Here is a 19,592-nt window from a genome sequence, read left to right as displayed (position 1 = left end):
CCTTTTATCTCTCCCTCTGCTCTGACAACAACAGACTCTTTCATGTAGACATCTTTTTCTCAGCAGCCTCAGGCTCTCTCCTTTCGTTCACACAGACTAATTAAATGTTCAGGGGAAAAACTCATGATTAGGACGTCTGTGCTACTTTCTCTCTGTCTCTATTCTGCCCTCTTAAAACCTGTACCAGCTGAGTTATTATATCTTGTAAAAGTTAAATGTTGTTTTAAGGACACAAATGTCTCTATCATTATCAAAAACGTTGTTTATTTGTGGTCAGGCAAATGTAACACATCAGGAAGAATATATTACAGAATATTAAAACCGAATATCATGTTCATTTTTTTTCTTTTCATTTTGGGGGCAATAATGTGTTCATCATTGAAAGAACAAAAAGGGAAGGATTAAGAAGAAGAAAAAGAAGGTGACAAATCAGCAAAGGAAATTTGCATCTTCAACCCACCCAAAACAAAAGAAAATCAAGTAATTCAGCACATACTGTACTGTTCATGTTTGCCATAACTTGACATTGGGTTTTTTTTAATTTATTGCCAAGGTTAGATAAATATTGAGTCGATCAATCCTTACAGTCTTTTTTCTTTTTCTTCAGGTGGATTTTTATTTCAGAAACAGGCAACAAAAAGTGGATATGTGAACACTTACAACTGTGGTACATTTCTCAGTTCCATAGAAAAAAAGAAAAAAGTCCAAATGAATTAGTACATCGTACCAGACATGGAGTCCTATAGCTTTTATCTGTTAACATGGCCAAAGGAAAGGAAAGTAGCAGTTTACATTCACATATTTGCAAAAAAATAACAATAAGGTATTTTGACATAAAGATTAAATACATGACAGAAATATAAAAACTTTATGGAGTTTCATTCAGTGCAGTATCTTTAAAGAATCAGATCTCAGAGGTTTGACATACTGCTTCCACTTTTTCCAATGTGATCTGAACATGTTTAGCTTTAAAGAGAAGATACGGAGCAGATTTTCACTGTGTGGATATCCACAGTCATATCTATCCAGTTATTTAATATAAGCACAGTGTGCATCAACCGTTATTTGTAAGGAGCTGTTAGTTAACTCATATTCTAACATTTAATCGGTTAAGTATTTCGTTACAGCCGATTTGATCTTTGCACCACAGCAGAGAAGAATCTGAAGTGTTACTAACAGCCAACATATATGCATGACTAAACAACGTGCTGGCATGTATGACTGAGGGGCAAAAAACCGTCAGAGTCTCTACATGAATGATACTATTGTGCTGGTCACCATCATCCCAATCTTCAACACCATCACACTCTGACTCTCCACATCCTCCTGCATCTGACTCACAAATATGAGGCCTGCATGTTTTTCTCAGGGTTTCTCATGCACACTCACACATAAACACACACATATCTTGCTTTATGTTCTCTCTTCATGGGATTCTCATCTTCCGTCTTCATCAGGACAACACGTCCCTTTTTTTAAATGTCTGCCTTTATCTGTTTGTTTTCGCTTCCTCCGTTTGGAGCTGAAGCTGTGGCAAGAGATGTGGACACAGCAAACCTCCCAACAATAGGCCATTCATGATGCCCCTGCAATGCATGATGATCCTGCTCTGCCCTCCACCTCCTCCCCTCCATCCCCCCTCCCCAGCCTGCACCAGCCTCCACAGCTGCACTGGAATGTGGTCCAACAAGTTACCCCCCACCCCACCCCTCCTTCTCCTCCTCTCTTCCCTGCTGCCTCCACCACCATCGCTACCACTGCCACCACCTCACCAGTTCTACTGCTGTTGCAACCCAAGCCTCCCTCTCCCCCCCAAATAAAGGCAAGAAACTATAGAAGGGGGGGAAACTGTGCAGACACACAGCACAAAGAGAGGATTCATGGCCGCTTACATACACTCCCCGAGAAAAAAGACGGGGACCCATTTAAGGGTGGTGCAGCTGCACTAATTTACTGGTTGAAAATGGGAGAAAGAGGGAGTGGCAGAGGTCAGATAGCAGAATCATTTTTTATTCATCCACATGCATGGTGTGTCACTGCATCATCAACATTGACAAAGTGTGCATGATGGATAAATGCAGTGATGAACACAGAAAACACCTGCAGCCTTTGATGTGAATAATTCAACACAAAGTTATGGTTGAAGGCAACTTCCTTTACTTACAACAACAAAACACAATCTGTTAGTAAGATTTACAACACAGCTCTGTTTTTAGTACATTTTTATCCGCTTAAAATTATTAACACTACATACAGAAATTAACCTCCAGCTAGTGAAAATGTTGTGTTGTTGAGAGTGATGGAGTGAGGTTACATTTATTTACTCAAGTACTGTGTTTCACCATTTGAAGCTGCATGTACTTTTCTTAACTCCTTTCCCTTCTATGCTCCTTTATTTTGTGCTTAACGCCTCATTTTGCGTAGCGTCTTTGTTAATTTTGCTCTACTGTCAGTCAAATGTCCCCTTGAGAAGAGGATGACAGTTTGACACTGTAATTTCTAATCATCACATCTCCGAGGCGTTTTCTTTTAACACCATTACATTTAGTTTGTTTTCATATTTCAAATTTCATACCCTTCCTCAGTTTCATACTCAGGATGTTTGGGGGCAGGGGCAAACGTAAAAATAAAATTAGCTAATAGCTAAGTCTGGTACAGCTAAATGGCAGTAAACTATCCCTGTTGAAATAAACAAATAAACAAATAAATAATAATGAAAAGAAAACCTGCAGTATGCCATGGGGCACCAGTGTACAGTAATGAAGATTTTCCCCAAGCATCATTTTGAAGACTATTGACCATCATGTGAGCTCTTCAGTTTCCTCTTTCTCTTCAGCATTCTGTAATCATGAGATAGTTGCACACTCAAAAATAAATGCATGGTGGTGGGAATTTTAGGTGGGCAACCCTTGGAAGTAGTTATAGTGTAGGTTTAAAATAGACGTATTGTAAGGGGGGAATGAGAGGAGGTTAGTGGGTCCTCCCTAGGAAACTTTGTACAGCTAAAACTTAATGTCCACCATTTTAATGGATATTTGAAAATCAATATGAATATTGGGGTGGAAATTTAATGATGTAAAATAATTCTTAATACATAATTAACAAATAGAATGCTGCTTCCTGCATGAAGCTCTCATCCTACAGCATAGTAAAATTTAATATGTTATTATATACACATGGTCATTTCAAAACTGAGTAGCTTAATGTAACTTACGTTCAGAATCAAATAACACAATTCAGTTTACTGATTAACAAACAAACAAACAAACAAACAAACAAAAAAGACTCTTGAAACTGGACTTACAAACCTTACACAACAACAGTATACATACGGTTAAATTACCAGTAGAGCACGTGTTAATGTTCCATCCACTGGAAGAGCATCTGAGAGAGCATTTCATGATGCTGTTTAAGGGCACCAGAGAGGGCATTTTATCTACATTATTACAGGGAAAAGAGTGCACTTTAGAGATGTTTTTTTGGACATGGTGTGGTGGTGATTGATCTCATTTCCTTTTAATATACTGGGAAGATGTGTTTTCCTTAAGGGTTCTACAAAATGTTTCTACTTCTTTCTAAGCTGTTGAAGCCTTCTTTGGATTGAAATGCATGGTGTCAAAGCTGAATAGCTTCTTCTAGCACTAGATCTAAATCACTGCTCTGGTTTTTAGGCATCAGCTGGAGGAGAAGTTCTTAATGAGTGTTAACTGTTGTGTGAAAGCCTGAGTCAAAATATTAAAGTCACATGAGGTTCATTTTTATTGATAGTCCGGAGTCAGAGCTGGAATTCCCCAGGCAAAAATGCCTGACCTAAACTGTTTTTCGCACAAACCCTTAGAGGAAATGGCATTCACAAATTAAGTATGGTGTTTTTCATAAAGCAAAGACACCCGGGGTATGAGGAGAGAGCTTATATCTACACATAAACTCATCTTTAACAGCCACATTTAATTCAAGAGGGGTGTTTTGGGTTGAAATCAGAAGCTCAGAAAGAAGTAAACAGGCTTCAAACCAGCCTTTTCTGACATATAATTTCAGATCCTTTTGTCAAGTTCGTCATCATTTGGAACAAATGACGCCATTCATTTCAGGCCCAATGTGCCCATTGACATAGGAATGAATGCTTTCCACCAATTATACAGGAGTTTAATGCAGAATGTGACCCAGCATGTGAATATTTGACCGCTGTGCATGCTCCTCTTATCTGCATCCCTCTCACACTATCTGCATCTTTCTGTTTTTCTCTCACTCCGACCTTTTTTCTCTCCATCCGTTGTCAGATTTCGGGAATTTCCCTCTGGGGGTTATACAAGTATAAAGGCCAAAAGCAAGGCAATTTTTCTGTCTTTTGCTTTCCTCCTTGTGATCGCCTCATTTTCTGTCTGAAAAACATCTGAAACAGAATCAGAAAAACTTTATCCCCTTAACTCAATTTCATCCTGATGCCACGTGAAAAGAAATAAATGCCCATGACTAAAATGTGCACCTGAAGGCTGACTTTTTAGCCCCTCCTGCTGATCATGACCTTTGACCTCCCTGCAGATCATGAGACCTTGTCCTGCTATCCTCTCCCTGGTCTCTTTCCTGCAGGAGCCGCAGGAAACCGGCTCTTGTGACCCAGTGGTCTGTGCAGCCGTGGAGAGGCCCATTACTACAGTCACATGGCAGGTTAGCACAGGGACGGATGCGACCATGTGAGCTCTATTTTCTAACAAGATACAGCTTCCCCCCCGAGGCCCATGAGTGTGTCTCCACAGGACAGAGAAAATGTCTGAAAATGCATGGCTGCTCTAGATCTTTCCATATGTCTGTAAGTCCCAGACTGAAAAGAAACAATTAAAGAAATGTACAGGTATTTCTTCTTGGTTCAGGATTGAGTGACAGGTGGAACTTTCAAAGGTTGTTGCATTTTGAATAATAAGGTTAAACGAAGCAGAAACTAGAAGCAAATAGATCAGTCAGCTTTGAGATATTAATAATCAAAAGAAATCATCTATGTAAGACATCTTACATGTTAAACAGATTCCTTTTCAAAAGTTAATAATGATGAACAGAACATTCAATGATCATTACCATGAGCAGAAAACCCATGTTTGAATGTTAGAATCTCAGATTTAGCACATTAATTTGATCTTATTAAGTGTAAGAAGGAGAGTTGATAAAGTCATAAATTACATGGAATAAATACATGTATGCAAATGAAAATATTTCATATTTAACATTCAATAAGTTTAGGGTTCTCATTTCCTTAATCTGAAGGTTTTGGATAGATTGGCAACTTCACATATGGAAGTTGAGCAGTCTTCTAAAAGAGCCTTATAGTTTTCCTAAATACTTATAATAAACATATTTAAAAAATAAATTGTGGGTTATTTGGTTCAATATCAAATGAAAAAAAGGCGTTAAAATTCAATTTTTGAGGCAACATGGCTTAGTTGGAGCACTATCTTCTAGACTGAGGATCAAATAACCTGCAGGCAAATGAGGATGAAAAGATACTGGGATCAAAAAACCGCATTTAATCAAAATAAACATTTTCAAAGATTAGACAAACTTTTTTGTCTTCCTATGACGTCTGCAATTCTGTAAAGAAAGTTCCCACGACTTGCTCGCAAAAAAGCTAATTCACGGTCAACTTTAAAATAGGAAGATCCGTCTCTCGGCTCATAATACGCTCGTTAAAAAATATATATAATTCATATATATATATATATATTTATTCTCAAATGTGGAAAAGGTCAATTCTAAAAACGTATAACATGTATAGGTTGTTATCAAACGTCGAATGCCTTGTTTAAAAAAAAATGTGTCCTTTCTTGATAAATAATAGATAGGCAACATGAAAAATGTATACAAATAGCGCTCGAAATGTCACTGTCCTGTTTCATATCTTTAACGAGTTTGAATATTTTGATCATTTGGCGTGGATTATTAGCTATCTATACAGAGGCCTTTGTATTTTTAAGGAAGCAAACTAAAGAGTTTCGACCCACAATTATGACCGGAGCATTTGCAACTGTTTTCATCTTTCTAGATAAAAGAAAGATTGGTCAAAAAAACACTTCTCAACACATTCTAATGTTTTTTTTTTCATTAAATCTTTATTTAATTAGCCTGTATTACGGCAAATAAATCTAAAAAAAATTGTTAGCCTTAAACAGGCTATCAAATGCAAAATAGTGTAGAGAATACAACCACCACCACTGGACATAAGAAAAATAAAGCTATTATGTCCAACACCTCCCAACACTTTCTAAAGTTTTTTTTTTTTTTTTTTAACTTTCTCTTATTAACTTTATTTGACAACATGGCTAAATTTGCTTAACACGAAACGAGCGTCTAAGCCAATATAAAATGCGACCCTTAAAAATAATGTAAAAAGAAGGCCTACAACAGCTTTTACTCTGGGTGATTACTAAGAGGAAAAAAAGTGACTGCTAGGTTCTATATAACGCGCAAATTTGGCAACTTAAAAAGCTAACGTGTAAATAATATGAATACACCGGCGTCAATATTGTTCTAATTTTTTACGGATCACATGCGGCGTTGACCGAATATCGACAGGCAACTAAAGAAGGGTTTAAGGTTTCTTATTATTGTAATTAACGAAACACTATCAATACATATTTAAACACCTTCCTCTGCCTAATGGCTTATACTGTACGACATATATTCCCCTGGGGGTCTTGCACCCCCGGCTGCCCAAACCAAACACTGCGCATAAAACCGCAGCCTCCTCCAGCAGCCCACACAGACATACTAAACATCACACTGCAGAAAAAAAAGAAAAAGCAACAACAGCAAATAACTCCTTAATATCATCCGGCACAGACATTAACACTCACTTTAAGCCTCGAAGGCCTCATGCAGGATCCCACTGATGTTGGTTGGTCAGTGGGGTGCAGCATGCAGGTGTCACCCCCCCCCCACACACACACCTCCCCATCATCCACCCATCTCCCCCCTCATCTCCCCTACCATGAGCCCAGGTCCAGGTGCTGCAGGGAATGTAAAGAGATAGAAAAAGTATCGCTAATAAACAGAGAGATATCCGTGTGTCCCGTCTGCTGCTGAGTGTTTTCTATGTGTGCGCCACTGGTGTCTTTGCTCGGACATAAGGGGAGAAAGACGCACACATCGCTCTCTGTTATCAATTTTTTCCATGTTTGCAGCAACAAAACTGCTTTTTGTTCCCCATTTTTTCATTTACGAGGGTTAATGGATAGAGGCTTGGGCGTTTGATCACATGGCTACAATTCACCTGAGCGCGAGACAAAGAGAGCAAAGAGAGACGGAAGAGAGAGAGGGAGAGAGCTCAACATGAGAGGCAACGGACACACAGGGGTTATTGTTGCATTCATTTTGTGTGTGTGTGTCCTTGAGTGTGTGTCTGAGAGAGAGAGAGAGAAAGAGAGAGAGAGAGAGAGAGAGAGAGAGAGAGAGAGAGAGAGAGAGAGAGAGAGAGGGAGAGAAAGAGAGAGAGAGAGAGAGAGAGGGGGATAAAGAGAGAGAGAGAGAGAGAGAGAGAGAGAGAGAGCGTGTGAGTGTGTGAGTGTGTGTCCGGGTGCATCAGATGATGCTCAATTCGATTCTTTTTCTTCCCGTGAGGCCTTGCATTAACTGCTAATAAAGTACGCAGTAATAAAGGGGCTGATATCTTATTGTACGCACAAAACAAGTGAAAAGAACAATTAAAAAGTATTTGTATCCATTATATATAACTAATTATAGAAAAGAGCAAGTATTCGTTTCAGTTAATATTTTCAAAAGATGCATCAGTATGAGAGAAACTTGTATTTACCTATTTTACAATATTACATCTTCTCAGCATTTAAGTGTGCCAACAGCCTATCTTCTGTGGTGTTCTCTCATATAATTAACTGGTGAGGCGATATGATGTAACTCTGCGTAATCAGTTATTGTGCCTGAGCTCAACATTTGAAATCTGAGATCAACCCTGAGTTATAGTTTATAAGGTCCTTTAATCAAACTGGAAATTTCCCCCAATTATCAATTTGATACTGAGGGATTGTGTTCCGTATATCTGGATCGTTGCGTTCTTTTAGTTTCCCTTCATGGAACCCGTACATTTTTTTAAGATCCAAAATCTCGTCACAACTTTACCTGTGTTGAGGGCGTGGCTAAGAGTGAGAATAAGATGACATGTTCACGTAGGCAAAATTTCAGTTATCAGAAGTAATAAACATTGTGTTTTGATGAGACGGGTTTCATTTAATTTAAAACGTCCAACGTGTTTTCCTTTGGTCCCAAATTTGATAACATTGTGAGATGAATTTGAGTGTTTTGGGATTAAATGGCACCCTTTGAAACGAATCTAATGCAGAGGCTCGAATGTGACATTGTCTTTATTCATTTAATAGCCTACCATATATTTATTCTGTTAAATGTAATAAACGGCTTAGATTTCATAAAATAAAATGTGACTTGGAATTATCTGTAAGAGGCAAGGTGCTCTTTTTGCACAAACATGCATCGATATAGGTCCCTTTTGAATGGAACAGCTTTAACAATGAGCATCGGAAATGTGAATACGTTTAAGAGATAGTCTCGTTCATTTGAGGGACATGTTGTGTTGTCCTTTTTTATTTATTTATTTTTACAGAAAAGGCTCCCATAATGCTTTGGTGGGTGCAAAGTCATTAAGTGAAAAGATAACCACTTTACAGAACCCTTCCTGTCCCAGTAACGTGTTTGTGTTGCGGGATTATTAATTGAAGGATTAATTTCGGTCACCATGCTGTCAATGAAGAGACAAGCAGGGATTGAAAAAAAATAATATTGCTTTCTTGTCTGGTGAAACAGGGAAAGTATTGATCCTAGATCGATAATCATGGATTTCTTTTATTTTTTGACAACATTTTTCAAGAAATCCAACTGTCCTCTTGAGCAAACCTTAACTGTTTCTTTCTCTAAAAAATAAATTATGTTGCTGTCTATTAAAACATGGATTCATTTTTCATATTAGCTTCTCCTCGCTGTGTTTTATATGTTTCATATCAGGCTAATTTAAATAGGCTAAATTCTTGAATTCTGGGACTAATTCCGGTTTACTCAGAGCTGAACTTTACAATTCGAAGGTATTTTATTAGGAACGTGACCACACGAGGCAATAACTCTGCCCCTGATTGTTTATTTGTTTGATATAACATGTCAACACGTCACACAAAGCTGGCCTTCTCCTGCCTCTAAATGGACGCACTGTAGAGTCATTTAAGCCACTCCGATGTAAAATCTCACCTCTTCTCTGTTGGAAATGTTGCACTGACGGACAGACGGGCATTAACACCGAATTGATCCTGTCCAATCACCAAGCAGAGGGATAATTAGAGGACCAGTCATAGTGCAGCGTGGTGCCTAGTGGGTGGGGCTGAGTGTGTGCTGGAATGCTGCCTCTTTGGGAATGTTTTCCACTTTCAATCACTTTTTTTTTCTCCCAGTCCTCCTCACAAGGCGCTCTTTAAGCTCCGCTGTTAACACAGAGCAGCCATTCATCGGCTCTACAGTCAGCCACACACACTCCCATGTCGAACCACTGGACAGCTACACTGGTAAGTTATGTAATTTTAAAATAATGAATTTATCATAAAAAACAGGAAATGCTTTATATCAGTATGCATTTGCCGGGTCCATTAATATTTTTGCGCATAGAGAAGTTTAAGTTTATTTGCTTAAAGAAAAGTTTGTCCACGGAATATTATTTGTCCGAATTTGGTTCTTTCGTCTAATAGTTACATTTATTATATCATTTAATTATTGGTAAAAAGATATGGAACCTATAGGCCTATGTTGCTCAGCCTTTATGGTCACATTTAATCCACTAAATCTATTAAACTGTTGTGCTTGTAGTAAACCGGGTCGTGTTTGGCTAACGGTAAAACTAAAATGTACATTTCTGGCCATCTGTGGATTTTATGACTAAAATGGTTCTGTCGTGGTTTATACGATTTTAGGTGTAACTGCTTTTGCTGAATCGGAGATCCAGCCAACGGTGGACTGTATTTGGACGCTTTTACGCAGCAGTATGGCTTTGCCTGGGAAGAGTCAGCAATAACTGAGATCGCCGGGGACTCCAGACATCTTATTCAATCAAATCGATTAAATTACACTGAAGAGTTCTCTGAACATAGTTTGAATTCAAGGGTTGTCTTGAGATCAGCTTAAACATGTCCGGTGAAGAGCACAGCCTGTCTGAGGCGGAGCTGAGTCCCGGAGGGTCAGACGATGGTCACTCACTGTCACCGATTCATCCCGGAGGGCCCCCGGGCCAGGGCTCACCTCTGACCGGGCCGCCGCCGCAGCTGAGCGCACTCTGTGTTGGGGACGTCAGCGGAGAGGACGCAGGCATACCCGGAGTCAAATCAGAAGAAGAAGATCCCGATCGCTTTCCGATCGGCATCAGAGAGGCGGTCAGTCAGGTACTGGATGGATATGACTGGACACTTGTGCCTATGCCGGTGCGCGTGAACAACGGAAACAAAGCGAAGCCCCACGTGAAGAGGCCTATGAACGCGTTTATGGTGTGGGCGCAAGCGGCGAGGAGAAAACTGGCCGACCAGTACCCCCACCTGCACAACGCGGAGCTCAGCAAGACCCTGGGCAAACTGTGGAGGTTTGTATGAGGGAAAGAAAACAGTGTGGCCATACAGCGGCACATTTCCTGTGTGGGCTGTGCGTAAAGGATAAGTGGAGTGATGGTGAACTCAATCGCAAAAGAAGTTAACATAAACATTTGGTGCCAAGTAAGGGAAACATTAAAACAGTAATCAACGGAGTGTTAATTTTCTGTAATATCTAAATGTGAGATGAAGATTTTTTTAGAATCTAGTTTTCTAGAAACCTAGTTTTAGGCAATGTATACTTGGACGGCGAGTTGTATCCATTCATTGTATTTAACCATTACGCACGGGGTTGAATGCATCAATAATTATAATTTTCAGACATTTGCTGAAAAAAAAAACACTTTTACATTAGACCATTAAATACTTAAAATCGCTCCTTGTTTTTCCCCCCAGGCTGCTGAACGAGACTGACAAGAGGCCATTCATCGAGGAGGCGGAGAGGCTGAGGAAACAGCACAAGAAGGACTACCCAGAGTACAAGTACCAGCCCCGGAGACGCAAGAACGGCAAACTAACGACCGCTAATGAGTCCGACAGCCAGGGGGAAGGGGAGGCCAGCCACTCCCAGTCCCACTACAAGACCCTGCACCTGGAGCATAACGGTGGGGCTGGGTCTCCCCTGGGTGACCTGCACCACCACCATCATCATCACCACCATCCTGCAGGTTAGTGATTGAGGGCTATTATGTTCTTTTTTTGAGTTTTGCATTGTAAAGACATTCAATGACGACTAACGGGGAATGAAAGTATCACACAAATTAAACTTAAAACTTTTTTGTACCTGGGGTCAAAGTTAACCATACAATGTTATACATTAATCCATTTCCTCTAGGTCAGGGTCACAGCCCACCCACGCCCCCTACCACCCCAAAGACAGAGCTCCAGTCTGGGAAACTGTCTGATGCCAAGAGGGAGGGAGCAGCAGGGGCGGCCGGAGTATCAGGGGGGTCCAGGGGAGCCCTGGGAGTGGGAGCTGAAGGAGCCTCAGGCGGTCCTTCTTCATCAAGCACTAAACCCCACATCGACTTTGGCACCATGGACATTGGTGAGATCAGCCACGAGGTGATGTCCAACATTGAGCCATTTGATGTGAATGAGTTCGACCAGTACCTGCCTCCAAACGGGCACCCACAGGGTGCCACTGGGGCCTCTGCAGCAGGGTCCTCGGCCTCTTCTTACGCCTATGCCCTGGCTGCTGCGAGCGGCCACTCCGCCTGGCTTTCCAAACAGCAGCAGCCTCAGGGCTCCCCGTCTTCTTCTGACCCCTCCAAGGCCCAGATCAAGAGTGAGTCTGCATCAGCGAGCCATTATGCCGAGGCCTCGTCTTCCCCTTCCTCGGGCACCCATGTCACCTATACCCCCCTCAGCCTCCCTCATTACGGCTCCGCTTTTCCCTCGCTGGCCTCCAGGGCTCAGTTCGAGTATGGAGAGCACCAGGCCCCAGGGGCGTACTATGCCCACTCCAGCCAGGCCCCTGGGCTGTACTCAGCCTTCTCTTACATGGGCCCTACACAAAGGTCTCTGTACACCACCATAGGAGACCCCTCCAGCGTGGCCCCCTCTCACAGTCCCACACACTGGGAGCAGCCTGTTTACACTACACTCACAAGACCCTGAGGGAGAGCAGCCGAGCAGAGGGAAATATGGGAAGTGTGTGAGTGGATCTGTGCGTATGTGAGCAAATAAGTGAGTGTGGATGTCTATCTGTGTGTGTTTGTTATATTGTGTGTATGTGTGTGTGAGTGTGTGCTGTGCCATATTGATGTTATATTAGAGGTTTTTACTTTTTTAGCCAATATAATGCAAGACGCATCCACAAGGCCTTACAAAGTTTGAAAGAAACAGCCACATATAAAGTGTGAAACAGCCAATCAGAAATTAAATAAATCTTAACAAATGTGTGCCATCATGAATTTGTAAGCCAGGTTGTACAGAAAGTGTGTATACCAGATTGTAGATGAGTGAACAAATATTGCATTGATGATGATGACCCTGATTTGACCCTGCGATGATGGGCTTCGACTGACATAATCAGATTTTATTAACCAAACTAAAGCAGATGTTTGTGATGTTATTGTGTTATTTTATATGAGTAGTAAGTTTATTGTCATTGTTGATATCCTAGGGTGTAACTTTATTGATTGATATTACACTAATACATCTGCACCACTGCTTTGGGAAAAGCATGTTTCTATGATCCCTGTTTTTTTGTCTTATTGTTTTTGGTGGCCAGAAAAGGATAATTGCATCATTTTTTCTTTGTAGATATAGCACACTCTGTATTTCTGTCCTTTCTTACATTGACTTCACTGAACTGATGATTAAAGCATTTAAGGGGAAAAATAGGAAAATGAGAGGGAAAGAGAGCTCTTAAAGATGCATATTATCCAGAGTCTTGGATACTTACCTCAAATCTTTTCATTTTGTGCCAATAGCAAAGCAGAACTACAACTTTGGATGCCTGTTAAATAATGCTTGTGGTGTTGGGGCAGTTAACATTTACTTTTTGCATTTCAAGTGCCTAACATTTTGCTGATTCACATCTGATTTATCCATAACTGAGTTAAAATCTATAAGTACAAAGTCTCAGCCAAATCTCTCCAGATAATTGGCCAGCTTTGGGTCCTACTTACGGATTAGAATCACATGTACGGCCGTTCTGCGCTGCATGTAGGCCAAAGCATGTTACAGTTTATTCCTTTAATGTGCCTAAACAGCTCTCTTCTTCTTCCTCTGCAATGTGAATAATGGTAATTACCACAGGCTTCAACTTTTATGAAGTGATGCATACTCATTTTTATTCTGACCCTCTCATCTTATTATGTTTATGTCAGTAATAATGCATTGTGTGTCACACCTTTGCTTTTTTCATTTTGTATAATTCTGGATAGTTTTGTAAAGTGTTTGCTATACATTCACTTGAGTATTTTGCTTCCATACATGAAAAGCAATGTTGAAATATTATTGTTGTCATCTATTAAATCAATTTATTTATAAAAAGAATTAAATCCTCTGAGAGTTATTTTATGCAGTAGCCCTGATTTAAAGATAACATCAGAATCAATTAGCAGCTGAGGGGTGAAAAAACAAATCAAAAACACGCTGCTGACGTGTGAACTGTAATAACAACACAATCAGCGCCCCACCAGCCTAAGCTGTTTAGTGTGTTTGTGTGTGTGGCAGGCTAAAATTGACTACTAATTCCCCACATTTAATCGGCTGGGGACTGCGTGTTACTGCTAAAGACAAAGAGAGCCATTCAGCAAGGCAGAGGGACAGAAAGCGGGAGACGGGGTGGGTGTAAAGAGCCAGAGGCAAGGCCAATTTCAACTCAGTAACCAGTGTACACTTGGACTTTTGTACATGGCTTTCCTTTCACTCAGCCCTCTCTCCTCTCCACCTGAGGCTCCCCTCCCTGCTTACACGTTCAGCTGTGAAACACATTCAGCTTGCATCCAAAATCAAAATGTCAAGTTCGTTGACCTAAAGTTAAAAACTGTCGAGTGTGTACTGACGTAAATGTTTTGGAGAAAAAGGAAGATAAACTATCCCCAGAGAAGTTTGTGCCAAGGCAAAGTTATTCAATTGCCAAAAATACAAAAAATTACATAAACAACACTTGGTTTATGAGAACTTGGATCAGCTCAGTACATCTGGGGATCACAAACGGGAGGTTGGCCAATAGAGGGCGCTAGGGTGCTGCCTCTCCTGAGCTTTTATATACAGTCTATGCTCCTGAGCCAGGCAAAGAAAATTTAAATATAAATTAAAACTGTAGATATAGAAAAATCAACATTGTGTATTATTTTAAACACAAAATTGACCCATCAACACGTGGAAAGAAATATTCCCATCCTCCATGTCCCCTTCAATTGTCAGCATGTGTCAGCTGCTCTTGGAAAATCACCCCAAAGAAGCAGGTCCAAGTAGAAGTTTTGACAATTATTGGTTAACTGGTGCTGACTTTATGTAAAAAAAATCATCATATAATTGTTAAGGAGTAGACCATGATCATACCTGTGACATCTGGAGCCCTCACAGCCCTCACTGAAAATTCCCAGTCTTAACAATATTGAATCAGCAAAGTCTTAAGGCTTTTCTGACCACATTTTAAAGTGGATCTCTTCAAAAGAATAAAGGAAGAACATCAAAGTGTTCCCTGTTGGCAGTAAGGGGAGTCAAGGCTAAAGGCAGATATTCAGATGTTGTGTCCAGGTCAAGACTGTTATTATTTCATCACTCTTTTAAAATCTTAAGATAAAAGTAAGGGGTAGGGGTAAGTTTTCCTAAATCATTTATTGTATCTGTTACATTCTTTATTCTCAGAATTCTGACTTTAATCTCAGAATTCTGACTTTTTTCAAAAAATTCTGACTTTAATCTTTTCTCAGAATAATAATTACAAAAAAAATTGACCTTATTTTTTTTTTTCAGCGGCCCTAATCCTCTTCCGTATAGGTAAAATATCAAGTCAAACAAAAACTAATTGCACTATGATTGACGTTCAACAAACGCGTCCAATCTGTACCAGGACCTTGAATTTTCATACCTTATTTTTTCAAGAATATCGTCTACTTAAATTATTGTCACTTTTACCTTGCAGTAGAGCGGTGCTGCAGCTGAAAGCTATGGAAAAGGTCTCAGTATGTCCTGTGAGTAGATTTCGGACTGAGAATAAAACATCCAGATCAGCTGGTGGCGCTAAAGAGCCTGATACTTTAAACACACGAAGAAGACTAATGTGACGTCAGTGTAGGGGCGCCAAAACAGCAGCACAACACGAAGTCACGAGGAGTCCTTCAATGTAAGAAATAACCTTTTATATGGTCTATTAATGATCTATTACACCATTAATGCAATGGTCTGTGTGTATGCATTCTCATAATTGCGCCAGTGCTACAGACGGATTTATGCTGTGAGTAAGAATCCACATGATAAGATGTCTGTTGTCTCCTCAGCCTGCTGTCATGGACTTAAGCCCCTTTGAATCAGACAACTCGGTCAGCTGCAGACTGGCGTCTCAAGTCCCCGATGTGTGCCGGACTGAGGACTGCTGTTTGGGCATCGACGAGGCAGGAAGGGGACCTGTACTAGGTATGTTTTAAGTCGATTTTGGTAAAGGAGAATATCTGGACCTTGTAGAGTTTTAAGGCATACTTTTATTTTCTGTTATTAATGATAATAACTCATCACCAAAGCATCTGACCACATCACTCCTGTTCTCATCCAACTTCACTGGCTCCCTGTACAATACCGCATCCACTACAAAAACCGTCTCCTCACCTATAAAGCTCTCCACAACCTGGCCCCCACTTACCCCTGCGACCTCCTTCAGGAATACACTCCCTCCCGCTCCCTCCGCTCAGCCTCTGCTGGACTGCTAACCATCCCATCGTAACGCCTCAGTACCATAGGTGCCCTAGCCTTCAGCTGCTCAGCACCCAGACTCTGGAACTCCCTCCCCACTCACATAAGACAGTCAGACTCCATCACATCCTTCAAATCCCAACTCAAAACTCACCTGTTCAAATTAGCATATTCCCTTTAACTGAACTCTGTGCACCTCACTAGTTTTTAGTTTTTTATTTATTATTTTTTGTCTGTTTGTTTTAATGATGAATGTTTTTTATTATCTGTAAGGTGACCTTGGGTGACTTGAAAGGCGCCTCCAAATATTATAATTATTATTATTATTATTGTTGTTGTTGTTGTTATTGTTAGGTTATTACTCTAGTGCCTTGTTTATTTGTTGTAGCACTCATTACTTTGCCAATGTGATTGACATACTGTCTCCATGTTGTTGATCTAGGGCCCATGGTGTATGGAATATGTTTCTGTCCAGTTTCCAAAAAGGAAGAATTAAAAGGCTTGAAAGTGGCAGGTAAAAAAAGTTTCAGGTGGATGCTTTTATCATCCTCACTACTGTGTCCCCAAAAACCCCATGAGCTGTTTTATAATTTTTTGTAAAAAAATTACTTTTAATTTAAAACAAATCTGATAAGTTTTGAACTCTTCCATCAGATTCAAAGACTTTAACAGAGGAAGAAAGAGACAATCTCTTTGAGAAACTAGATGAAGCCAAAAGTTATGTTGGTTGGGCTCTGCACATCCTCTCACCCAACACCATCTCTACTAGCATGTTACAGAGGTATGTGGCAAATACTGTATCACATGCGTAAAATGCACATTCATGTTTGGTGTTTTATTGACTCATGAGCAAATTGTCTGATTTTCAGGACAAAATACAACTTGAATGCTCTGTCACATGATTCAGCAATTGGTCTTGTACAGTATGCCCTAGACAGTGGAGTGCAGCTTAAAGAGGTACATAAACATGCAATTTAAATGAGTTTAAAAGTAGGCTTCTAAATACACTTGTTATTCTTTAATGTGGTGCAGGATCATCTCAGAATCATTTCAGAACACTCTCACTTCTGCAGGTATTTGTAGACACAGTTGGCCCAGCAGAGAAGTATGAGGAGAAACTCTCTAAGCTGTTCCCAGGTATCGAGGTGACTGTTAGGCCAAAGGCTGACTCACTCTTCCCGATCGTCAGTGCAGCCAGTATCTGTGCCAAGGTTAGTGAAAAACTGTTTTCAAGTTTAACAGGATTAATTATCCTGTAAGTAATTGTATTTTTATAGTTGGGATCCAAATCCGGTTTTGCGTAGTGAAACTTATCTGTTTGTGTAGGATAAACAGCGCTTACTGAGCCACAGGAGTTTTATTAATGTGTATTTAATTATGTGTTTTCACATTATTATTTAAACTCTTCTGCTCATCAGAGTGTAGGTGTTAAACAGTAAGTCTAGCTAAGTTGATACTGACGTTTGGTAGCAGATATGTCAGCACTGTGACATTGTTAACATGTGATTTCTCTATTGTAATTAAAATGTTTTGTGTGTACTGACTCTTTATTTTCAGGCTGTGGGAGACGAGAGGAAATAAGCTCCTTCTCTGGCCTTTTTCCACTTTTTAGTGTTAATCTCAGAGTCAACACATTGTACTTTGTTTTAAATGTGTCTATATCTTTTCTATTGCTCATTACTGTCCTCCAGGTGGCCAGGGATCGTGCTGTAAAAGGCTGGAACTTTGCTGAGGACCTGGGAGAGGTGGATGCAGACTATGGATCAGGATATCCCAACGGTAAAACAAAACTGCATTAGCTTAATGGGAACTGTCCCTTGCATTTAGATAAACTGATACTGAACCTGTTTTTCTCTTTATTTTTAGACCCAAAGACTAAAGCATGGCTGTTGAAGTACCTGGACCCCGTTTTTGGTTACCCTCAGTTTGTTCGATTTAGCTGGAGCACTGCTAAAACCCTGATGGACAGCAAGGGGCCTACCGTCCACTGGTAAAGAGCGTTCAAACTGAGTTTATAAAAACCGGGCGTTATTTGAGGAGTTAAAAGGAACACTATTGAAACCCAGCATTAAACATGATATATGATACCATGCTATGAGAAATAACTCTCTGCTAGTCATAAACAATTATTTTGCAGGAAAAAATAATGTTTTTGAAGCTTTAACATACTTTCCCAGCTTGTCAAGAAATACCAAAAGAGAAAGGTTTGCTGTATGTCAGCTGAATTTGTAGAAACAATTTTAGTGTTGCATGTTTTAAAACCACAGACCCTCTTTACAGTTCATGCTTAATGTCTGTACAAATCATTTGACTTTTAGAGACCACTGCTAACCACAGTGTAAATAATCAGTTGGGTTTTCTTACATCCCCAGGGATGATGATGAAGAAGATGGAGAGAAGGCAGCACAGCGGCTGAACAACAAGTCCATGTTGTCTTACTTCGGTGCATCAGCTGGAGGTAACGCTGAGAACCTGACCCATCAGACACACCGCTTCTTCACTGAGCGGAGGCTGAGGAGCCTCGACTCTCTCTGAAGACAACACAGTGGAGGGCATTCTCATTTCCTGAACATCATAAAATTTCCATAAACTTCCAAAAAACAGCACAGCCTTGGACTTCAATAAAACATGAAAGATTAGTCATGTTTGCATGGCCAATGACTCAGCATGAAGATCAATCTTTCCATGACTTGATGATTTTTTGCAATAAAAAAACAACCCAAAAAACGTGTGAACATCATGTTTGTTTTCTAAGAATCTGTGTTTTAACCGCTTAAGTATGACTGCAAAAGAGGCAATCAGGCTTTGTTGAAGTGTCACAAATCTTTAATGTCAATACTGCCACCTAGTGACCATACAACAAAACACACCAGGGGTTTTCAAAGCATTCTCAGTTCACATGAACTACCATGGGTCTCAAAATGAGCATGTAAGGATTGCTGACTACTAATACAAAATATCCATGACAATTTGAAAACTACAGAGCACAGCTTGTATCAAACAAAAAGTAGTCTCTTAAAGTGTGTATCACATTATTATGCAACAATACTAGTTCTCTTTAAGTTGTACTGAGAAGTTTCAAATGTCGAGAACGAAGTTACAAACCTGAATAAGTTAAATTTAAAATAACTAATCTCATAATAGTTTAAGGAAATAAATCTCTTTAGGCGTTCAATCTTTGATTCTTGACTTTAACACTCTTTTGCATACAATCATTCAAGTCAGCAAAACTCTGTTCTTCAATGCAAGGCATTTAAGAGGGAGGTGATGAGAAGTCTGCATTTATTTTAACAAAGGTTTTGTGTGGTCTTACTTTTAGTATCCATTACCTTCTGTCTCCTCAGATTGGTAATTTCACATAAAGACAAAAAATCACATCGTAATGACTGTCCTGGAACCACCAGCACACAAAGCTTTGAACCTATACGTCTGTAAACCACTCTAAACAGGTTAGAGGGGAAAAAAGGGGGATGAGGTTGTTGGTATTGCTCATACTGTTCCCTTCTTTCAATACTGCAATGTCCTCTGTATTGACCCAGCAGATCAGATTTGGTGTCGTATAGATGGATGTCAAGATGGTTGCCA

General features: G+C 40.1%; 2 protein-coding genes across 2 annotated transcripts; both read left to right on the top strand.

Moving 5' to 3' along the window:
- Positions 1-9,495: 9,495 nt before the first annotated feature.
- Positions 9,496-13,634, top strand: sox10 (SRY-box transcription factor 10). Its single transcript, XM_034687018.1, has 4 exons — positions 9,496-9,569; positions 9,972-10,630; positions 11,034-11,305; positions 11,473-13,634. Exons 2-4 carry the CDS (start codon positions 10,185-10,187, stop codon positions 12,255-12,257), a joined length of 1,503 nt encoding a protein of 500 aa, XP_034542909.1. The 5' UTR covers positions 9,496-9,569; positions 9,972-10,184; the 3' UTR covers positions 12,258-13,634.
- Positions 13,635-15,339: 1,705 nt separating this feature from the next.
- On the top strand, positions 15,340-18,747 carry rnaseh2a (ribonuclease H2, subunit A). Its single transcript, XM_034688938.1, has 9 exons — positions 15,340-15,444; positions 15,599-15,734; positions 16,450-16,521; positions 16,662-16,788; positions 16,877-16,964; positions 17,081-17,218; positions 17,699-17,786; positions 17,874-17,997; positions 18,380-18,747. The coding sequence occupies exons 2-9, from the start codon at positions 15,608-15,610 to the stop codon at positions 18,540-18,542; spliced, it is 927 nt and encodes a 308-aa protein (XP_034544829.1). The 5' UTR covers positions 15,340-15,444; positions 15,599-15,607; the 3' UTR covers positions 18,543-18,747.
- Positions 18,748-19,592: the final 845 nt, after the last annotated feature.

This window comes from Notolabrus celidotus, chromosome 7, assembly GCF_009762535.1.
Source record: "Notolabrus celidotus isolate fNotCel1 chromosome 7, fNotCel1.pri, whole genome shotgun sequence".
NCBI lineage: Eukaryota > Metazoa > Chordata > Actinopteri > Labriformes > Labridae > Notolabrus > Notolabrus celidotus.
Note: the sequence above shows the minus strand (reverse complement) of the source record. Positions and strands in the feature narration are given on the sequence as shown.